Consider the following 20,829-nt stretch of genomic DNA (forward strand, 5'->3'; position numbering starts at 1 on the left):
CTTCAGGTTCAGGGAGGAGTGTGTAGGTAGGAGCAGGACTTGATCCACAGCAGGAAGCAAGGTGCAGGTTTGCAGGGAGCCAGGGACTAACAAGGAGTTACGGCAAGCACCTGAGCACAAGACTAAGGTCAGGAGCGCAGGAACTCTCTCATAACTGATGCTGAAACACATGGTTGCACTGGCAACTACAGGGAGTTCCAAACCCCCTAAAGTACCCAGCAGCAGAGCGTGAGTGGCTGGAGAGTTCACCTGACGCATCAGGATAGGCCCACTATGTCACATGACCTGAGGCAAGATGGCCGCTCCCATGTACCTGTGATGCTGAGACACTGCTAGACTTACCCTTGCCAAGATGGCCCAGTGCTGGCAGACCCCTGCACACACACCCACACAATGCCAGTCTCCACACGCCAGCTCCCTCACTGGAAGGACCGCAACCTCCACACTGCGAAACCCAGGTCGTGACAGCAGCAATGTACAGAGACATCCTGGAGGAAAACCTGCTCCAGAGTGCTCTTGACCTCAGACTGGGGCGACTGTTAATCTTTCAGCAGGACAACGACTCTAAGCACACAGCCAAGATATCAAAGGAGTGGCCGCAGGACAACTCTGAATGTCCTTGAGTGGCCCAGCCAGAGCCCAGACTTGAATACGATTGAACATCTCTGGAGAGATCTGAAAATGGCTGTGCACCGATGCTTCTCATCCAACCTGATGGAGCTTGAGAGGTGCTGCAAAGAGGAATGGGCGAAACTGCCCAAAGATAGGTGTGCCAAGTTTGTGGCATCATATTCAAAAAGACTTAAGGCTGTAATTTCTGCCAAAGGTGCATGAACAAAGTATTGAGCAAAGGCTGTGAATACTTATGTACATGTGATTTCTCAGGTTTTTTTTATTTTATTTTTTACATTTGCAAAATTCTCAAAAACACTTTTGACACATTGTCGTTATGGGGTATTGTGTGTAGAATTTTGAGGACAAAAATGAATTTATTCCATTTTGGAATAAGGCTGTAACATAACAAAATGTGGAAAAAGTGAAGCACTGAATACTATCTGGATGCACTGTAAATTTAGATCCCATGGGGCTTTTAAATATTTGATCTGTGGACGTATCTTGATTGCTTGGCAGAATCTCTTCTTCAACTCATTTTCTGCCAATTTCCTATCCAGAAGTGCACTTAATTGTTAAAACTGCCAGGCCTTTGATAAATCCTTCATATAGGAACTGTAATATTCTAGGTATGTTTGTTACCATTGCCTCAACTTCACTTCCTACAAAAGGAGACAAAGGTTTTCAAAATCCTATAATAAATCTGTGAAGAATTTTCCTTTCTTGCTTGAAGTAAAATCTGCACCACTTGCTTTGAAAGCCCTTTTTGCTTTAACATTTCCTGCTCAACCGCCAGTTTGAGGACTGTTGGATTCCGGTGCAATAATGGACCCTAAGTCAGTATGTCCGGTCTTGCTGGTAGCATCCATGGTTCCTCCACTGCCATTCCTAGCGCTGTTGAAAACCACGCCCTTCTGGGCCAATACGGTAGAATTGCTCTAATCTCTACTTGTTCCTTTTTGATCTTCTTCAATATGTAATATATCAATGGTAGAGGTGGGAAAACATATCCTAGATGAAAATCCCATTGCTGGGACAAAGCATCTATCCTCTTTGTCCCTGGTACATGGTGTCTATTAAAAGAAATTAGGCAGTTTTGTGTTTACATTGGTTGCCATTAGATCCATCTTTTCACAACTGCTTATCTCTGCATTCAGTTCCCATTATCCTGAGAGAATCTATTTCCTGCTCAGTCTGCTGCAAAGTTTTTCTTGCCGGACACGTGAAGTGCTGAAGAAAGAAAGAAGGCGTCTCTTCGCTCAGATCATAATTTATGAAACTTCTTCCATGAGGGTCTTGCTTCTGGTACTCCAGTGACCATTTATGTGAAAATAACCTTTTGTGTGTGGTTCACCAACCTTGTGTCACCATTTGTAAGAAGTGTGCTCCCCATCCTACTGAACTTGCGTCTGTTGTAAGGATGATGTACTGTGGTTGAGGCAACAGTGTTGACATTTTTTCTAGATCTACACTTTTCCACCAGTCTTTTTACATCTTGTCTCAGTCATACATGATGGAGAAGAGCCTTCCTGTGAATACATTTTAGTATGTTCCCTTGCAATTACCTCATGTGTCACTTTGCCCATGGGACCACCTCTGTAGTTGACAAGTTCATTCCAAGCAGTCTCAATGCCATCTGGAGTTGCATCCTGCTGCATTTCTGCACATATCTGGTCAGTTTGCATATTTTCACACATCTTTCTACTGAGAGGCTGACCGCATAATTCTGGGTATCTAACACCTCTACAAGTTGAATTCCTCGCACTGGATTCAACAGACTTTTTTTTCCAAATTATGATGCAACCATGCCCATCTAGAAATTGTTAAACTTGGGCCACCTTGTCTTGCACCATTTCCCTCGTCCGTCCGGTGATTAATATGTTGGCTAAGTATGGCCACATCATTATTCCTTGAGTTTTTAAGTGAGTTATCACGGTTACTAGAACCATGGTAAACTTTCTGGGCGACGTTGATAGGCCAAATCTTTCCCCTTTCAATATGCCTGCTAGGATAGATTTTAGAGTCTTCATATGAAATTCTCTTGCCAGGACATACTTGTTCAATTCTCTTACATCCAGGATAGTCCTGAAATCTCCTAATATTTTCTTTACCAGAAAAATAGGTGAGCCAAAACCTGTTTTCCTTCCCACAAAGGGTACTGGCTTTATTGCTTGAAGTCTGATTAGTTTTCCCAAACTGTCTGCCATAGCAAACTTTTCCCGTCTCACAACTGGCATGCTGGACTGTACAAATTTGTCTCTTTCTGGTCTCTGAACCCTATTCTGTATCCTGTGGATATTATCTCAAATACCCATCTGTCCTGAATACATGTGCTGGTAAACTGAGACAATCTTCCTCCGACTGCTGGTTCTCTGGGGGCCTTGTAGTCATTGCTGTCTGGAATTACCTCTCCTAAAATGTTGCTGTAAGGATTGTCTGGTCATCCCTGAAGAATATCTTTTGTTATACTGGCGACCTGGTCTATAAGTCCTAGCCTCTCTGTACTGGTTTGATGAGGGAAATTGATATCTGCTTCTCCTATTCTGTGGTAGTCGGTAGGTAAGTGGATCGGTAGGTCCCTGGCTACCTGTCTAAACTAGGGGAACAGGTGAGGTAGATAATAGTATGCTGAGCTGTGTATATGTAAGCATCTCAGTGTAGTTCGATTTAAACAAGGTATTAGGATGACTGAGTACTAAGTACTATTGTTAGTTAATTCCTATTGGTCTATGTTAAAAATAATAAAATAAATAAATTAAAAACACATAAAAGAAAAAAACACGCTTTAAAAAAAAAAAATAATAATTCATAAAAATAGTATGCACCAGCAAGACAAGCAGGGAGGGGGAAGAGGGTATTAGGATAGGTAAAAAGAGAGACTCCAATGTTTAAAACTCTTTTAAAAACAATGTCAGAGCAGGAGGTGAAATGATATTCAATGTCCAGATGCTTAGGAGGGATCGAGATATTTTAGCTACTGTCCCTGTCTCCTCCCACCTGTGGGTTACTCTGGGACTCTTGCAGCATGCGATCTTCTCCTTTGCTGTCCAGAATACTCTGCGGGGATCCGACTGGAGCATGCCACAGCGGCTGGTGATGACGTCACTTGTCGGCGGTTTGTTGCTCTCATGGTCCTGCTTGAAGATGCACACTGCTCTGCTCTGTCTTCCAACGTTTCAAGTCCTTCAAGACGGTTTGTCAAGGATATTTCCTTAATGAATGGGTGTTGTTTAAATAGCAGACTTTAATGGAATTAAAAATGGTGACCGAAGCAGGAAGTGACCTTTATTTGGCGGTAACCATATGTTCCTATTAGTCACATCATTAAGGTCTCTTAGAAATGAATAGGGTAGAATAGAAAAGTAGGGAATGAAGGACAAAAAGGGGTGGGGTGGGGAGAAGGATGGGAATTAAAACTGGCTTGACTTTTAACAAACACACATTATATATACAATAAAAGGTTTAAAAATTATGAGATTTGTTGTGTGTGTATCACATGACTATAAAAAAGCTTTGAGCTCAATATCAATATTTAGTCCTTGCGGTTCTAAAGTTTTTATTTGGTAGATCCATCTAGTTTCATTACGTTTTAAAGTTGTTACCAAATCTTCTCCTCTCCAATTTTTGCACTCCTATGAATTTCAGACCAGAGGAGATGTCTTTATTATGCTTCTCTGCAAAATGGGCCGATACACTAGGAGTTTGGTGACCTCTTTAGATGTTGTAGAGATGCTCTGCCACACGAGTTCTGATTTTCCTTTTTATTTGGCCTATATATTGTTTTCTGCAAGGGCTTTCTAATAGGTAGATAGCACCTTCCGTGTTGCATGTTATATTGTCCTTGATATTGAATTCTTCATTTGTAATTTTTTGTTTAAAGCATGGATTTGGTTGAGTATTTGCTTTCTGATTTTTACATCCAGGACAATTAAGACAATAGTAGAATCCTTTTCTTTCTTTTTTTTTGTGGGGGTGGGGGGGAATGTAACTTTGTGTTAAATGTTGTTTAAGATTTTTCGCTTTTGCTGACATCACGAAGTTACCAGAAAACATGAAAACTAATTATAATTTCACTCTAGGAGAAAAGCAAGCATTGAATAAACTAAAAAAAGGACACATCCATAGTGATTAAGCCTGCAGATAAAGTAGGTGGAGTAGCAATTCAAGATAAAGAAAAATCTGAGGAAGAAGCGTTAAAATTGAGTGACAAAGAAACCTATCCTACCTGTTTTAAACTAAAACAGGATCCAACAGAAGAGATCAAGAAGACCTTAACTATACAATTAAAATAAGGTTTAGAGATGGGTATACTCAAAGAAAGAACATGATTTTATTCAAATAGAACACACATTGATCCCAACATTTTATCACCTGCCTAACATCCATAAAGACGAAAAAAAAAACACCAGGACGACCGATCAGGGATTGGATCAATAACAGCTAACTTGTCAAAATATATTATATTGATCTTTTTCTAAAAGACTTAGTAGGAAAACAGAAAAGCTATCTAAAAGACACGATGAGTATACTACAGGTGTTGAACAATACAGAATGGCAAGACGACTACACTCTCTGCACAAGTGATATAAAATCATTATACACGGCAATAGATCACAAGGCAGGATGTGAAGCAGCCCCCCATTTTTTATCAAACCAAAATAGACATTTCAAATAGTCAGATTAATTTTATTATGGCCAATACTGATTTTATCCTGACACATAATTATTTCTGGTATGGAGGAGAATTTTATCTACAGAAATGCGGCACCGCTATGGGCACACCTTTTGCACCAAGTTTTGCGAATTTGTTCATGGCATGGTGGGAGGACTGCAATATCTGGAATAATAACAAATATATCACAAAAATCGTCAGCTGGCACCGTTATCTAGATGACATCTTTTTTATTTGGAAGTGTACAAATGAAGAATTGAAAGATTTTATGACACACGAATAACAATTTGAATCTTGAATTCACAACTACCAATTAGTGCAGAAATTGTTGTATTCTTGGATCTAGAGGTATATATAAAAAAATAGAAAAATCAACACAAGAACCCATATAAAAAAGGTTAATGGGAACAATATGTTGGCATACAACAGCAACCACCACAAACAGTGGAGAACAAAATATACCCGGAGGCCAATTCCATCGATTAAGAAGAAACTGCACAGAAAATTCAATTTTTGAAGAACAAAGCAATTAAATGAAGAATAAATTAATACAAAAAGGTTATAGAGAAGAATACCTACAAGATCAGTTAAGAAAGGTGATAAAACGTGATAGAAATGACCTCGTAACCTACAAAACACCTAAACCATTAAGAACGGAGGATCAAGTTTCATTCTAACCCAATATAACAACTTTAAAGAAATAGAGAAAATCCTGAATACACAATGGCACGTGTTATTACTAGATGAAGAATTAAAAAAGGGAATTCCAAAAAAACAAAAACAAAAGTGATTTATCGGAAAGCGAAAAATCTTAAACAACATTTAACACAAAGTTACATCACCCCCACAAAAAAAAAAAAGAGAAAAGAAAAAGGATTCTACTATTGTCTTAATTGTCCTGGATGTAAAAATCAGAAAGCAAATACTTAACCAATCCCATGCTCTAATTCAATGTCAAAAGGACAATATAACATGCAACACAGAAGGTGCCATCTACCTATTAGAATGCCCTTGCGGAAAACAATATATAGGCCAAACAAAAAGGAAAATCAGAACTCGTGTGGCAGAGCATCTCTACAACATCAAAAGAGTGTCCAAACTCAGTGTATCGGCAATTTTGCAGAGAAGCATAATAAAGACATCTCCGGTCTGAATTTCATAGAAGTCCAAAAATTCACGCCTAATTGCAGAGGAGGTTTGTTAACTTTAAAATGAAACAAGATGGATCTACCAAATGAAAACATTAGAACCGCAAGGACTAAATATTGATATTGAGCTCAAAGCTTTTTTTATAATCATGTAATACACACACAACAAATGTCATAATTTTGAAACCTTTTATTGTATGTTTTAAAATTTTTTATTTTTTAATTTATTTTTAAATATATATATATATATATATATATATATATGGAACAGTCATGCTGGCACTCCCACATTCATTATAAACACAGCGCCGGTGCCCTCCAAGGGAACTGCTGTGCAAGGACCAATATAGAAACGGATGCAATGGCGGCACTCACGGCGACTGGACACAAATAACAAGAGTCTCTCGTTGGTAGATCAACGTTTCATGAAAATTTACTTCCTGACGAAATGAAGTAAATCTTCATGAAACGTTGATCTACCAACGAGAGACTCTTGTTATTTGTGACCAGTCGCCATGAGTGCCGCCATTACATCCGTATATATATATATAATTTTTTTTTTAAAGTCAAGCCAGTTTTTATTCCCATCCTTCTCCCCGCCTTTTTTTCTTCATTCTATACTTTTCTATTGTACCCTATTCAATTCTAAGAGACCTTAATGATTTGACTAATAGGAACATATGGTTACCGCCAAATATAGGTCACTTCCTGTTCCGGCCACCATTTTTAATTTCAATAAAGTTTGCTATTTAAACAACACCCATTCATTAAGAAAATATCCTTGACAAAGCGTCTTGAAGGACGTGAAACATTGGAAGACAGAGCAGAGCAGTGTGAAACTCTAAGCAGGACCAAGAGAGCAGCAAGCCGCCGGCAAGTGACATCACCAGCCGCTGTGGCATGCTCCAGTCGGATCCCCGTAGACTATTCTGGACAGCAAAGGAGGAGAAGATCACATGCTGCAAGAATCCCAGAGTAACCCACAGGCAGGGACAGTCAGGGACAGTAGCTAAAATATCTCGATCACTCCTAATCATCTGGACATTGAATATCATTGCACCTCCTGCCCTAACATAATTTTTAAAAGTTTTAAACATCGGAGTCTCTCTTTTTACCTATCCTAATACCCTCTTCCCTCCCTGCTTGTCTTGCTGGCGCAAATTGTTTTTTTATTAATTTATTTAAAAAAAAAAAAAAAAAAAAAAGTTTTTTTTTTTAAAAGCGATTTCTTTATTTATTTTTTTAATTATTTTACTTATGTTATTTACTATTTTTAACATAGATCAATAGGAACTAACTAAGTACTTAGCGCTCAGTCATCCTAATACCTAGGGGAACGGGTCCTATATCCCAAGGTCTGGCTGCCATGGGCGATCAAAGAAGAAATGTTAGCTGTATTAACTGATTTTAGTATAAATTCTTGGTCACATAAGAGACAACATATCAGACACTCATGTTCAGTGGCATGTAATAAAATAAAGTGCAAAATTAAAAAGCAATAAGATTCATATAGAAAATGTGTTTGAGCTGATGCAAGGAACAATCAGAGTGATTGTCGTCACAGATGTTACCATAGTGTGGTAGACAATCCTCCTATACAATGGGAAAATAAAATGTAAATATGCAGTTGCCCATAATCCCCAACCACTAGTGAGTGGGGTGTTTACTAGCGTGTGGTGGGTATGACAGTATAATCTAGCTCACAAAGCAATTTTAGGTAGTGGATAGTGGTTTGTCAATCATGTGGATGGACTTTACACTAATAAACATACCACGAGACATAAAACAGTAAAATAGATTTTTTGTAAATTTCCGATCTCTGATTACAGTTACAGTATGGGTGATTTGAAAGCCACTGAATACAAATTGTTTTAGGCGGTAAATTAGTTTAAAACAATTTCTCGTGGGATTGAATCTTTAGGTACCATGACTAACGACATACCATCTACCACACTTAAGGGCCTGTGTAATGCAAGTTTTCTGCAACATGGAGACTCCATACATCTTTTAATTATTGTATGACAATGTAGTTGAACATGAAAAACAAGAGATATGGTAAGAACTTACCTTTGCTATCTCTGTTTCTACGAAGTCCATAGGGTCCACAGGGTTGACCTTGGGGTATAGCTGGATCTGGATCCACGGGCACCACGCAGTTAAAGCTTTGCTGCTCCCAGGATGCACTTGGGTCCGTCCTCCTCTATACCCCGCCCCCGACCACGGGCACCTCAGTTGGTAAGCAGCCTAGGCCGGAGGAGAAGACTAAACAGAGAGAAGGAAGACTGGAACACACAAGAAACCATACTCACAGAAATGGGAGACGGAAAACCGGTGACCAGCCACACAGCCCATTGGAAGCCAGGTGCATCAGGGCGGGCGCCCTGTGGACCCTATGGACTTCGTAGAAACAGAGATAACAAAGGTAAGTTCTTACCATATCTCTTGTTTTCTACTTCAGGGTCCATAGGGGGTCCACAGGGTTGACCTTGGGGATGTCCCAAAGCAGTTCAACTAAGGGCGGGGACGCTCCTGTGCTGAAAGGAGTACCCGGCACCCAAAGGATGCATCCTGAGAGGTGAAGGTGTCAAACGCATAGAACCTCAAAAACGTCTGAATTGAAGACCAAGTAGCCGCCTTACACAGCTGAACAGCGGAGGCGCCACGTCTAGCAGACCAAGAGGGACCCACAGAACGAGTGGAATGAGCCTTAACAGAGGCTGGCACAGGTAAACCCTCCTGTGCATAAGCCTCACAAATAACTGAACGAAGACAACGGGCTAACGTTTGCTTGTTGGCAGGCCAACCCCTCTTGTGAAAACCGAAGAGGACAAACAAAGAATCCGACTTCCTAACCGAAGCAGTCCGGTCCACATAGATTCTAAGTGCCCGGACCACATCCAAGGAAGCCTCACCAGCAGAAAGATCAGGTGACTGAAAAGCTGGCACAACAAGTTCCTGATTAATGTGGAACTTTGAGACCACTTTGGGCAAAAACTCAGGACGCGTGCGGAGCACCGCCCTGTCCTGGTGAAAAATCAGAAAAGGAGGGCGACAGGAAAGCGCCCCCAATTCTGAAACCCTCCTGGCAGAAGCAATTGCCAGGAGAAAAATGGTCTTAAATGTCAGCCACTTGAGCTCCACCGACTCAAGCGGCTCAAAAGGAGGACCCTGCAAGACCCTCAGTACCACCGCCAAGTCCCACGGAGCCACCGGAGGCACGAAGGGAGGCTGGATCCTGAGAACACCTTGGAAAAAGGTGTGAACATCTGGCAGTGTAGCAATCCGTCGCTGAAACCACACGGACAAAGCAGACACATGAACCTTCAGAGAGGCCAGGCGTAAGCCGAGGTCCAAACCCGATTGAAGAAACTCCAAGATTCTGGAAACCCGGAACACCTGCGGATCATAGTTTCTGGATTCACACCACTGAAAATAAGTGCGCCACACCCTGTGGTAAATCCGCGCGGAAGCAGGCTTGCGTGCCCTAAGCATGGTACCACTGGAGAAACCCCTAGACCTCAAGACGGCTGTCTCAAGAGCCACGCCGTCAAAGACAGCCGACCCAGATCCGGGTAAAGGCAGGGCCCTTGAGACAACAGGTCCCGACGCTGAGGAAGAAGGTATGGAGCGTCGATGGAGAGGCACCTCAGATCGGAGTACCAAGGACGTCTGGGCCACGCCGGAGCCACCAGCACGAGCGTGCCGCCGTCCTGCTTGAATTTCCGCAGAACCCGAGGAAGCAGGGATATCGGAGGAAACAGATACGCCAGGTGAAACGTCCATTTCACCGACAGAGCGTCTACCAGACAGGCGCCTGCATCTCTTGTCCTGTAAACGGGCAACTTGTGATTGTGACGGGAGGCCATCAAGTCCAGCTCTGGCAGCCCCCACCTGTCCACGAGTAGCTGAAACACCTCTGGGTGAAGCGACCATTCCCCGGGATGCACGTCGTGACGGCTGAGGAAGTCCGCCTCCCAATTGAGGACTCCGGGAATGAAGACTGCCGAGATCGCTGGAACGTGACACTCCGCCCAAGCAAGAATGCGAGACACCTCCGACATTGCTGCCCGACTGCGAGTTCCCCCTTGGTGGTTGATGTACGCCACCGTGGTGGCGTTGTCGGACTGCACCTGAACCGCCCTTCCGTGAAGAGCGGGGCCGGACGACTGCAGGGCCCTGTACACAGCCCGCAGTTCCAGGATGTTGATGGGGAGAAGTGCTTCTTCCGCGGACCAACGACCCTGAAGCAATAATGAGCCAGTCACTGCCCCCCAACCCCGGAGACTGGCATCTGTCGTGAGCAGGACCCAGTCCGGGATCCAAAAGGGGCGCCCCTCGACCAGATGCCCTGTCTGAAGCCACCAAGCCAAAGACTGCCGAACCTCCGGGGACAACACCAGCATCTGAGAGCGGATCCGGTGAGGTAACCCGTTCCATTCCGATAGAATCAGCCCCTGCAGGGGCCGGGAATGGAACTGGGCAAATTCTACCATGTCGAATGTCGACACCATGGACCCCAGAACTCTCATAGCCGAATGGACCGACAGGCAGCAACTGCTCAGGCAACTGTGTATCCGCAGCTGCAGGGAGGAGACCTTCTCCGGAGTCAGGAAAATCCGTTGCTGACGAGAATCCAGCAGGGCTCCCAAATGAACCATCTGCTGTGATGGAATCAGGGAAGACTTCTTCCAATTTATCAACCACCCGTGTGATTGAAGACAAGCAATGGTCAGGTGGAGATGTCGAAGAAGCACCTCCGGGGAGCTCGCCAGCAGCAGAAGATCGTCCAGGTACGGCAACAGACGTAGACCCTGACCCCGAAGGTGGGCAGCCATAACTGCCATCACCTTGGTGAACACCCTCGGAGCCATGGAAAGGCCGAAAGGCAACGCCCGAAATTGGTAGTGATGGTTCAGGAGAGCAAACCTCAGATACCGCTGATGTGCCGGTGCTAAGGGCACATGGAGATAGGCGTCCTGGATATCGAGGGAGACCATATAATCCCCGGGTTCCATCGCCAGAATGATGGAACGTAATGTTTCCATCCTGAACTTGGGAACTCTGAGGTATCTGTTCAGAGACTTCAAATTCAGGATAGGGCGATGAGAACCATTGGGTTTCTGTACCAGAAACAGAGTAGAATAGTACCCCGTCCCGCGCTGAGACTGCGGAACGGGAACAATGACCCCTGCTTGTAGCAAGGATTCTATAGCTACCTGTATCTGACCAGCTTTGGTCTTGTTCAGAGAAGGACTCGTACAGAAAAACTGGTGGCGCGGCCTGAACCGAAAAGACAGGGCGTACCCCTGAGAGACTACTTCTCGAACCCAGGCATCCGTGGTGGTATTGTGCCAACACTGGGCGAATTGGAGAAGTCGGCCTCCCACTCTGGGATCCCCCAGAGAGAGGCCCGTCACATCAGGCAGCAGGCTTATCCTCCTGCTTGGAAGAAGGGCGCCGAGCACTCTATGCTTGCTTCTTGGGCTTGGGTGCGGCCTTGGTCGCCGAATGTCTCGGGAAGGACTGGCCCTTGGCCTTACCCTGAACCCGAAAAGACCGAAAGGCAGAGCTCCTCACTTTAGCCGGCGCAGAGGCCGAAGGGAGGAAAGCCGACTTGGACTTAGCCAAAGTATCCACTATTTTGTCCAAATCCGGACCAAATAGTAAATCACCATTAAAAGGCAAGGCCTCCAGACCCTTTTTTGAATCTGCATCAGCCCTCCAGGACCTCAGCCACAGGGAGCGCCAAGCAGACACCGCTGCAGCCGACACCCTAGAAGTGAGCAGGCTGGATATCCGGAGCCTCATCAGGAAAGGTATCCTCCAAGGCATTGGCCCATGCCTCAATGGCTTTAGCCACCCAGGAGATAGCCATGGACGGGCGAGCCACCGCCCCGGAAAGAGAATAAATGGACTTTAAACAAGTCTCCACCTTCCTGTCCGTGGGATCCTTCAAAGAGGAGATAGACGGCAATGGCAGCGTCGCGCTTTTGATCAAGCGGGTAACGTGGGAATCAACCGCCGGCGGAGTCTCCCATTTCCTGCAATGAGCTTCAGGAAAAGGATAGTTCGCCACCAACCTCTTCTGTGGATGGAACCTCTTACTGGGTAATTGCCAGGCCACCGCCATATGATCCGATAATTGATCAGACAGGGGGAACACAGTTGAAGTCACCTTGGCCTTTTTAAAATTAGGAAACTTCGACCTAGGAGCCGGCGCATCATCCTCAACATGTAGGATAGCCCGCACCGCCCTAACTAAGGCTGGAACATTAATGGAGGACTTAGCTTCCACCTCCTGCCCCATGGCATCAGAGTCAGAGTCCTCATGGATTTCTCCATCATCTGAGGACACTTCCGAGTCCGACAACTGCGCAGCTAGTGAACTCACAACCGGACGTTTAGACGCCCTTGGTGGCACATCACCTTGCAACATGGACTGAAATGCCGAGGATGAAGCCGCCAGACTCTGTACGGAGCTGGAGAGAACATCCACCCAAGGCGGAGGAGCCATCGGAGCAAAACTCTGCAAAGGCACTACAGACTGACGCGTCACTGGGGAAGACTGCACATACACAGGCAGTCCCGAGTAAGGACCCACAGTCTGGGCCCCGGGGGGAGACCGCAACATTTGTGGAACACCCGGGGAATGGGGGATGGTGGGCTGCGGCAACGCCCTAGAAGGGACCGCTGATGGGACCGATAACCGGTCTGCAATAGACGCCAGCACCTGTGAAAACATCGCCCAAGGAGGGTCCTGTGATACAGGGGGGTTGGAGGGGCCCGGTACCAGCTGGCACCGCCCGCACAGACCATCCTGAGATAAGTCCTCCCCATCAACTCCAGCAGCACAGCGTCTGCAGGAAAATAGCACAGGAGCCACAGAGCGCTCAGTCTCCTCATCAGACATGATACCGTAAATGCACAAGAAATACGTATCACCAGAGGAATTAAGGTTTTAACACCCGCGCACTCACCAGTATGCGACACAACAGCCCAGATATGGTACTGTGTAGCACACAACAGTATGTGACTGACCCCACAAATACGTGATTTATATAAGTGAGGGTCTCAGAAAAACGCCCTTCCCCACACACCTGCCGGGCCGTAGGAGAAGGAAAGGGATAGTTATAAGCTGACAGCAAGGAGAATAAGTCACAGACAGGCAGCACTAGCAATAGTCACATACAATGCAGAAAAGTTAGTACTCACTGCACCTTCCGCTACAATCAACCGCCCAGATTCAGTGTCTGGGAGGGCTATAGCGCTGTGTACACTGTCCTTTAGCAGGGGAGAGGTACACAGGGGGACCAGTCCACTTGATACCGCCTGGGAGTCTGCGATGCCTGCCAGTAAAGATGGCCGCCGGAGACCTCAGAGGAGGAGTGGCCGTAAGATAAGAGCAGCTCAGCGACGCCAGACTGCTTGTTGAAAGGCGCGCTGAGCTGAGGAGCCGCTAGACAGGGAAGGCTGCCTCCCCTGGCTAGCAATTAACCCCCGGGTTGCCGGTCCCGCTACCAGCCTGTTACCCTGGTGGTCTAGCGGACACGGGGGTATTCCTCAATAGAGGGGGAGCCCGCCGCCGCCGCTAGCGCCTCCGGTCTGTCCCCAGAGACCGGAGGCTCCTGCAGCCCCACTGCAACAGGGTGACCCGACTCCGGCCGGGCACCAACTAAAACTGAGGTGCCTGTGGTCGGGGGCGGGGTATAGAGGAGGACGGACCCAAGTGCGTCCTGGGAGCAGCAAAGCTTTAACTGCGTGGTGCCCGTGGATCCAGATCCAGCTATACCCCAAGGTCAACCCTGTGGACCCCCTATGGACCCTGAAGTAGAAATATCCGTTTTACATGGTGTGAATTACACAATAATTATATTTATGTTAATAAGTCACATCTCACTCTTGTTTTGTGTATTGTTAGAGAAAAAGAGGTTTTGTTTTTTTTATCATAAAACACTCATCTATCTCGGATACATGCTCCCTTTCAGAGGTCAGTACCTGCTGTGTGTAGTGGTGTTCTCTTAATCTTGCTTTCAGTGTTCCAAATATTAGGGAAGACGTCAAGCAGATACTTGATGATAGTGGGATCTCCTTCCCTGGATGCAATATGAAAAGAGTTCCAGCCATCTTTATTTTTCAGGTTGGGGTTGGCTTTGTGCTTAATGAGATCTTTTATCACATCCAAGTTGTTTCTGGTGCAAGCCATCATCAGGGGTGTCCTAAATTCAAAAGATGGTATTGTTGTAGGACAATATAATATAGGTCAGTTTTACATAGGCTTACCATACTATCCCTTTTAAACTGGGACACTTGTGAATTACACAGGTTTTGTGGCTGGCTGGCTTCAAGCTGGCATTTCACCTGGTTTTAATCAACCACAGAACCTGTGTAATTTATGAGTGTCCCAGTTTAAAAGAATAGTAAGGGTAAGCCTAGTTTTACACCATACTGACTATAAAGGTTATTAATGGGCATACATTTTGGAATTAGTTCAGACTTTGACATATGATTTGTATGAGGTGCACTTCTATCAACAAAAATAAATACACCATATTAATGGAAAACTGTGAGGATGATGACAAAAAAAAGTTGATCTCATGGTGTATATTACCTTAAGGAAAATAGGAAAGGGGTTGGCAATCTGTGGCACTCCAGTTGCTGTGTAACTACACCTCCCAGCATGCCCTGCCACAGTTTGCTGTTAGGGCATGCTAAAACTGTAGCACGACCTGCTGGTATACGTAGTTCCACAACAGCTGGAGTGCCACAGGTTGCCTACCCATGTTCTAGGCAATGAATTAGGTTGGTGTAGAATTGCTATGTCTGGGGACAGAACACAGTATAACAGGTATTGCTCCATCTCGTACTCACCAGTCAGCCTTTTTCAGACAGTCCACCTCAGCGCCTTTACTGAGGACATACAACAAGCAGTCTCCGTGTCCCATGGATGCAGCTTCATGAAGGGGTCTCTTGTAATCACTATTAAGCAACTCCACATTCATGCCCACCACTTCCACCAAATAAGTCAGTATAAGGAGATGCCCATGCCGCGCAGCATAATGCAACAAAGTATCACCAGATCTCCCAAAATGCTTACTAGGCAGCTCCCTGAGCAGACTGGGATCCTTTTGAAGCTCTTCTTGGAGGAGATACAATTTGCCTTCCTGAAGTAACTTCAGGATGTGCCTCTGCTGCTCATCCCGACATTGAAGAGCTTCCATGGAGTCTGTGTTACAGGCAAAATATACAATTGTGAATTTCTATATACTACAGCCTCATTGCAGAGAAGACACAGGTCATGCAGCGGTGCAATTACAAGTGTCATGCAGCAGTGCAATTCCACGGTTGCATAAGTGGCATGCAGAGGTGCAAATACACGTGTGCAATAAGTGTCATACAGCAATGCAGTTACATGGGTTCAATATGTGTAATTCAACAGTGAAATTATAGGAGTGAAATAAGTGTTTTGAAGCAGTGATATAAGGCTTCATCACACCGTTTCAGAGGCTTGGGTGAGTGCAAGCCACTCACAGGTGTAGTATGGTCTGGGCAGTGCTTCCACTTTTGTATTTTCTTTCCCAGTTTTGGGCAATGTTAAAGGTATACTGATTCCACCTTTAGATTTTTTTTTCCTAGACAGATAGAATTACCTTTTCAATTTTGTTTTTATACTGTAGTTCATTTGGTCAGCTCTCCTGTTATGTAATTACCACATCATTTTAGAAAGGAAAAAATGGCAGGGAATGTTGGGGGAAACCAGGATAAAAACTGGTAGAGATTAGGAAATCTGAATATTTGAAAGTAGAAACACTGGGTCTGAGAGACACCACCTCCTCCTCAGAGCATCCATACTCTGACCCTGAGAGACACCTCCTCCATAGGGGCATATCCAATTGGCCGCACGGTTTTGCCCATGTAGTGTGTGTGCAGGCAGCGGGAGCAGGATTAGTGTAGTGCAGGCCCTACCAGTAAGGGGGACTAGGGGGGAAAATTTCCCTGGGCTTCCGATTGGCAGGAAATTATATATTTATTAACTTGCCAATTTCTAAGTAACAAAAGTTCAAACCATGCGCCTAAACATGTTTAATGGTTAAATTGGCATAACACACAGCATGATCCATCTATCTACACAGACATGTGAGATTGTCACTTGTCCTTGAGATTTACCAGGGTGATTGACTTGCAACTTCGCAAAGGAATAGTTTGTTCACTGGACTGTTTGATGTTGAAATGGTTTGTTAGGCAAGTTAATTTCATAAATGTTTACTATTACAATGCTCCTGCTTGTATAGCTTCAACAGATTTTTTTTTTTATTAACACACTGTCAAATATCACTTTTTTCCATGAATAACGGAACACTTTTAAAGGTAAATAGCATAAGTTAGGTAACAGGGTCATAACTAGGGCGGTGCGGCCAGTGCCCTACCGCAGGCTGCCCTGGGGGCGGAACCAGCCACCACCACAATGTCCATTTGTCAGACACAATGTTTTTATAAGTGGTGCGCCCGTCTCATTCTCTGCAGTCTCCACCCGGATCCCGCAGGGCTGTCAGAACTGAGCGTGAGGGCGGAGCTACACAGACTGAGCAGCAGCCGTCAGACTCACAGGGAGGAGGGGGGAGTTGCTGCCATAAAGACTCACTGTTTTCTGAAGGGTTTGTGTGATTGCTAGGGTAGAACTAGGGTGTGTGCGATTGCTGGGGTAGAGTTAGGTTAAGTGTGTAGGGGGCAATTGAGGTGCTGGGATAAGTTAGGGTAGTGGGACAAGGGGATTTATAGTCTTGCGTTAGGGGCACAGGGATCACTCTGGGTATAGCCTGGAGAGAGGAGTCTGTGCACCTGAGCTGCACAGAGAACCCCTTCGTCCGAAGGCTGTTACCAAAGATGTGAAAGTGTCAAATGTATAGAAATAAAACAAAGTGTGGGCAGAGGCCCACGTGGCAGCTGTACATAGCTGCTCTGCAGTAGCGCCACGCTAAGTTGCCCAAGAGGCTCCCACTGACGAGGAGTAATGAGCAGACATCACAGTAGGAAGATTCGCCACAGAGTAGGCATGGCAGATAGTGAAGCAGAGCAACCAGGATGAGCTGATAGAAGCTGTCCAGCCACGCCAGTGACAATTCTACAGGACAGTAGAGCAACTGATCTCCGGCTCTACCCATGGAAAATCCAGAGAGCCCTCATCACATCCAAAGATGCTTACCCTAGCTAATAGACCGCAACACGGAGAGACGGAGCCACAAACACCTGGATGGTGTGGAACAGAGGGCCTGATTCAGAGCCGGACGCTCTGAACGAGCGCCCGCTCTGAATCAGGGCATTTTTTTTTTTTTTTTTTGGAGCGTCCTCCTGGACGCTCGCATAGCTCTGGGTTACCACCCACAGCTTATGCGAGCGTCCATGATGATGGTCGCGATGGTCAAGACCATCGCGACCATCGGGCTTGCGACGAGACCCTGCGGTACGGTCTCGGTGACCGCAAGCCCTGGAGTGATTTTGGCTCTATCAGAGCCAAAATCACTCCCACTGACATCACTAGTGATGTCAGTGGGGCCGGACCCAGACGGTAGGCATTACCATGGGAACGCCTCCGTCTGGCAGGCACGCCCACTAAAGTGGGCGTGCTGTCACTCACCATCGACAGCACGCCCCCTTTGGTGCGAGACCCGGAACGACAGCTTGGCTGTCGCTATCCGGGTCTCGCGCATGCGCACGACGGAGCTCCCTCTGTCGTGCGCATGTGCAATTGGGTACCATCGAGCTGCTGTAGAACTACACATCACAGAATGCACTGCCACAGTTTTGCTATTAGGGCATTCTAAAACCGTGGCAGGGTATGCTGGGATATAAAGTCCCACTGCAGTTGGATGGTCATGAGTTTGACACCCCTGCTCTAGCAGAACCATCAAATAGGTCCTCCAAATCGGTGAGAATTTGTGACCGAAGTCGGCCTCTGTGCATGCAGTAGGGTACAAAAAACCCTCCTTGCTCTAAGGACAGGTGTCTCAAAAGCCACCCGTCATGTGAGGCGGGCTGGAATCTGATGGAAGTGCCCGGAGACCAAAGATTTAACCGTAAAAGAAAACGCAGTGGAGCGCCAGGAGGTGTGAAGAGCAGCATACCACGGTCGCTGTGGTCAATGCGAAGCCACAAGGATCACCAAGGTCCCTTCTAACTGCATCCCGCGGAAGGCCAGCGGGAGCACAGTGAGTGGAGGAAGACGTACATGAGCGGGAACGGCCATTGTACCAGCAGAGCGTCCACCTGGAAAGCCCCAGGATGTCGGTAACCTGTGGTTTTGTGAGCCACTACAAAATGACGTCCGTCAAGTCCCAGTGAGGAACTAAAAGCTGAATAGGTGTCTGTAGATAGATTCCACTCACCAGAGTAAATATCCTGGCAGCCAACGCAGTTTGCTTTCCCAAGTTGGACCGTGGGGAAGAAGTCCACCGACAGTACAGGAAGATGAGGCTATGCCCAACTGAGGCAGTGGCTAACAGCTTTCATGGTGCCGTGACTGAAACGCCGCTCTGATGGTCCTAAAGGCAATGGCTGTCGCGTTGTCGGACCATACCTGGACCGAATGATGCTGAAAGAGTGGTAGAACAAAACAGAGCTCTGAAGACCGCTCAGAGCTGCAGAATGGTGATCGGTAACTAGCTTCTCTGAGCTATCCACAGACTCTAAAGGTCTGATGAAAGGTTACAGCCCTCCACCTGTGCGTCGGTGCTGAAAAGGACCCCATCCTGAATCCCAAAGGGAGCGACTCATATCCAAGTGGGCCCCCTGTAGCTACCACAAAATACAGACTATAGTCTGCCTCCTAAATAGCAGAAGGGATTTATGCCCTAGGAACCGCATATCCCCAATGCTTGGGATAATGCACACTAGCCCAATGAACCATTGGCCACCAACATCCATGTTAAGACGTTGGGAATAAAACTGAGCAAACTCCGCCCTGTCAAAGGGGTAGTTTAGAGAGCCGAAGAACTGCATGCAAGAGTGTAATAACACTCGGTGGAGACACTAGAATAGAGGAAACTGTAACCAGAAGACCCCAAGTCTGACGGCGGGGAGAAATACCCGCTGTCTGGAATCCAGCAAGGCCCTCCCCTCCATCCGTGGGAACAAAGATGATCTATCCTGAGAAGGATGTACTCCTGAGGATATCTGGTGACTAAACCAGGAGAAGCAGGTGAAGAGGAGCTTGCATGACCGCCATGATCCTCATGAAAACACTAGTGGCTGTGGACCTACCCTAACTGACAACAGAAACTGGAAGTGATTCTCCTGTACAGCATATCCGAGGAAGCGCTGGTGACTGACTCGGATGGCAATATATAAATAGGCAACCTGTAAGTCTAAGGATGCAGTAAAATTCCCTGGTTTTAGGGTCCCAATGATGGAACGGAAGGGACTGAGAATCCTTAAGTCCCTGCTAGCGCCCTGAGAATGAGGATGGGCTGGAACAAGCAGTCTGACCAGTTAGAGGTTGGCATAGTAACCCGCACTTCCAGAGACAGGGGACCAGGAGGATGACATTAGAGACACAGAGTGAAGCCAACAGAGTCTTCCAGAGCTCTGGCTCCCGGAAGTGCCTGTGAAATCACCCTGCTAGCCTAGGCGGCACTTATGGTTTCCATACTACAAGAAAATGCAGGAAACCAGACACCCACACTGGGGTCCCAAACATGGATGTCCACCCCAATTTGTGGCAACAGACATGCCAGCTGTCTGGTGGACCAAGGCCACCTACCTTGGAACCCAGGGCCCATAAAGGAACTCTATAATCTAGAACAGGGATGGGGAACCTCCTGCCCGGGGGTCTTATAAGGACCTTGGAATCATTTGGTCTGGCCCTGAGCTTTTTTCTGCTATCCAGCAGAGTGCCTAAAATGGCACCCTGCAGCCAGAATCTATGCATCAGTGCTGCCTGGAGCTTCTTTAGGGCACTTCAGTCATTCAAACCACTGCCCTAACAGCTCCCCGGAGCATCCAGGGTTGCTCTAGGCATTGCAGTAATCACTGGCGATTGTGGCCCCACCCCTGTGTGACATCATGTGGAGGGGCATGGCCTGCACCAGGCCCGCAAATAATGTTATATATATCAAAATGGCCCTCGGCAGAAAAAAGGTTCCCCACTCCTGATCTAGAAGGTATATGGTCTGTACCTGGAAAGTGCCGCAGAAGGCAGGCATGTATCTGGGTGCTACCCTTGCAGTGGCTATCTTGTCCAACTCCGGACCACGAGGATCTCCCCCTAAATACGAAAGGGTTTCAAAGATTCCTAGAGTCCACGACACCACGCCATAAACACAGAGGGCTTTCATGGCCGCCACAGCAGGTATCCGCATCCAAGAGGTTAAGACACTATGTCAACGAAGAAAAAAAATATATAAA

The 20,829-nt window shown here is 46.3% G+C and overlaps 1 protein-coding gene across 7 annotated transcripts in view; it reads right to left on the minus strand.

Moving 5' to 3' along the window:
* The window catches only part of ANKRD16 (ankyrin repeat domain 16), a 58,675-nt gene that overhangs the window by 35,931 nt on the left and 1,915 nt on the right, over positions 1-20,829 (minus strand). For 4 of the 7 annotated variants that reach the window (XM_088468717.1, XM_088468716.1, XM_088468715.1 and 1 more), the window contains exons 2-3: positions 15,301-15,655; positions 14,428-14,648 (exon numbers count right to left, since the gene is read on the minus strand). In XM_088468717.1, coding sequence (XP_088324843.1) covers positions 14,428-14,648; positions 15,301-15,650 — 571 coding nt within the window. In that variant the 5' untranslated portion in view covers positions 15,651-15,655. Of the gene's footprint in view, positions 1-14,427; positions 14,649-15,300; positions 15,656-20,600; positions 20,800-20,829 lie in introns of all 7 variants that reach the window. The other 3 variants (XM_088468714.1, XM_088468713.1, XM_088468712.1) reach the window with 1 other exon arrangement.

The sequence above is a fragment of the Taudactylus pleione genome, unplaced genomic scaffold, assembly GCF_031769625.1.
Source record: "Taudactylus pleione unplaced genomic scaffold, aTauple2 ptg000086l, whole genome shotgun sequence".
Lineage (NCBI taxonomy): Eukaryota > Metazoa > Chordata > Amphibia > Anura > Myobatrachidae > Taudactylus > Taudactylus pleione.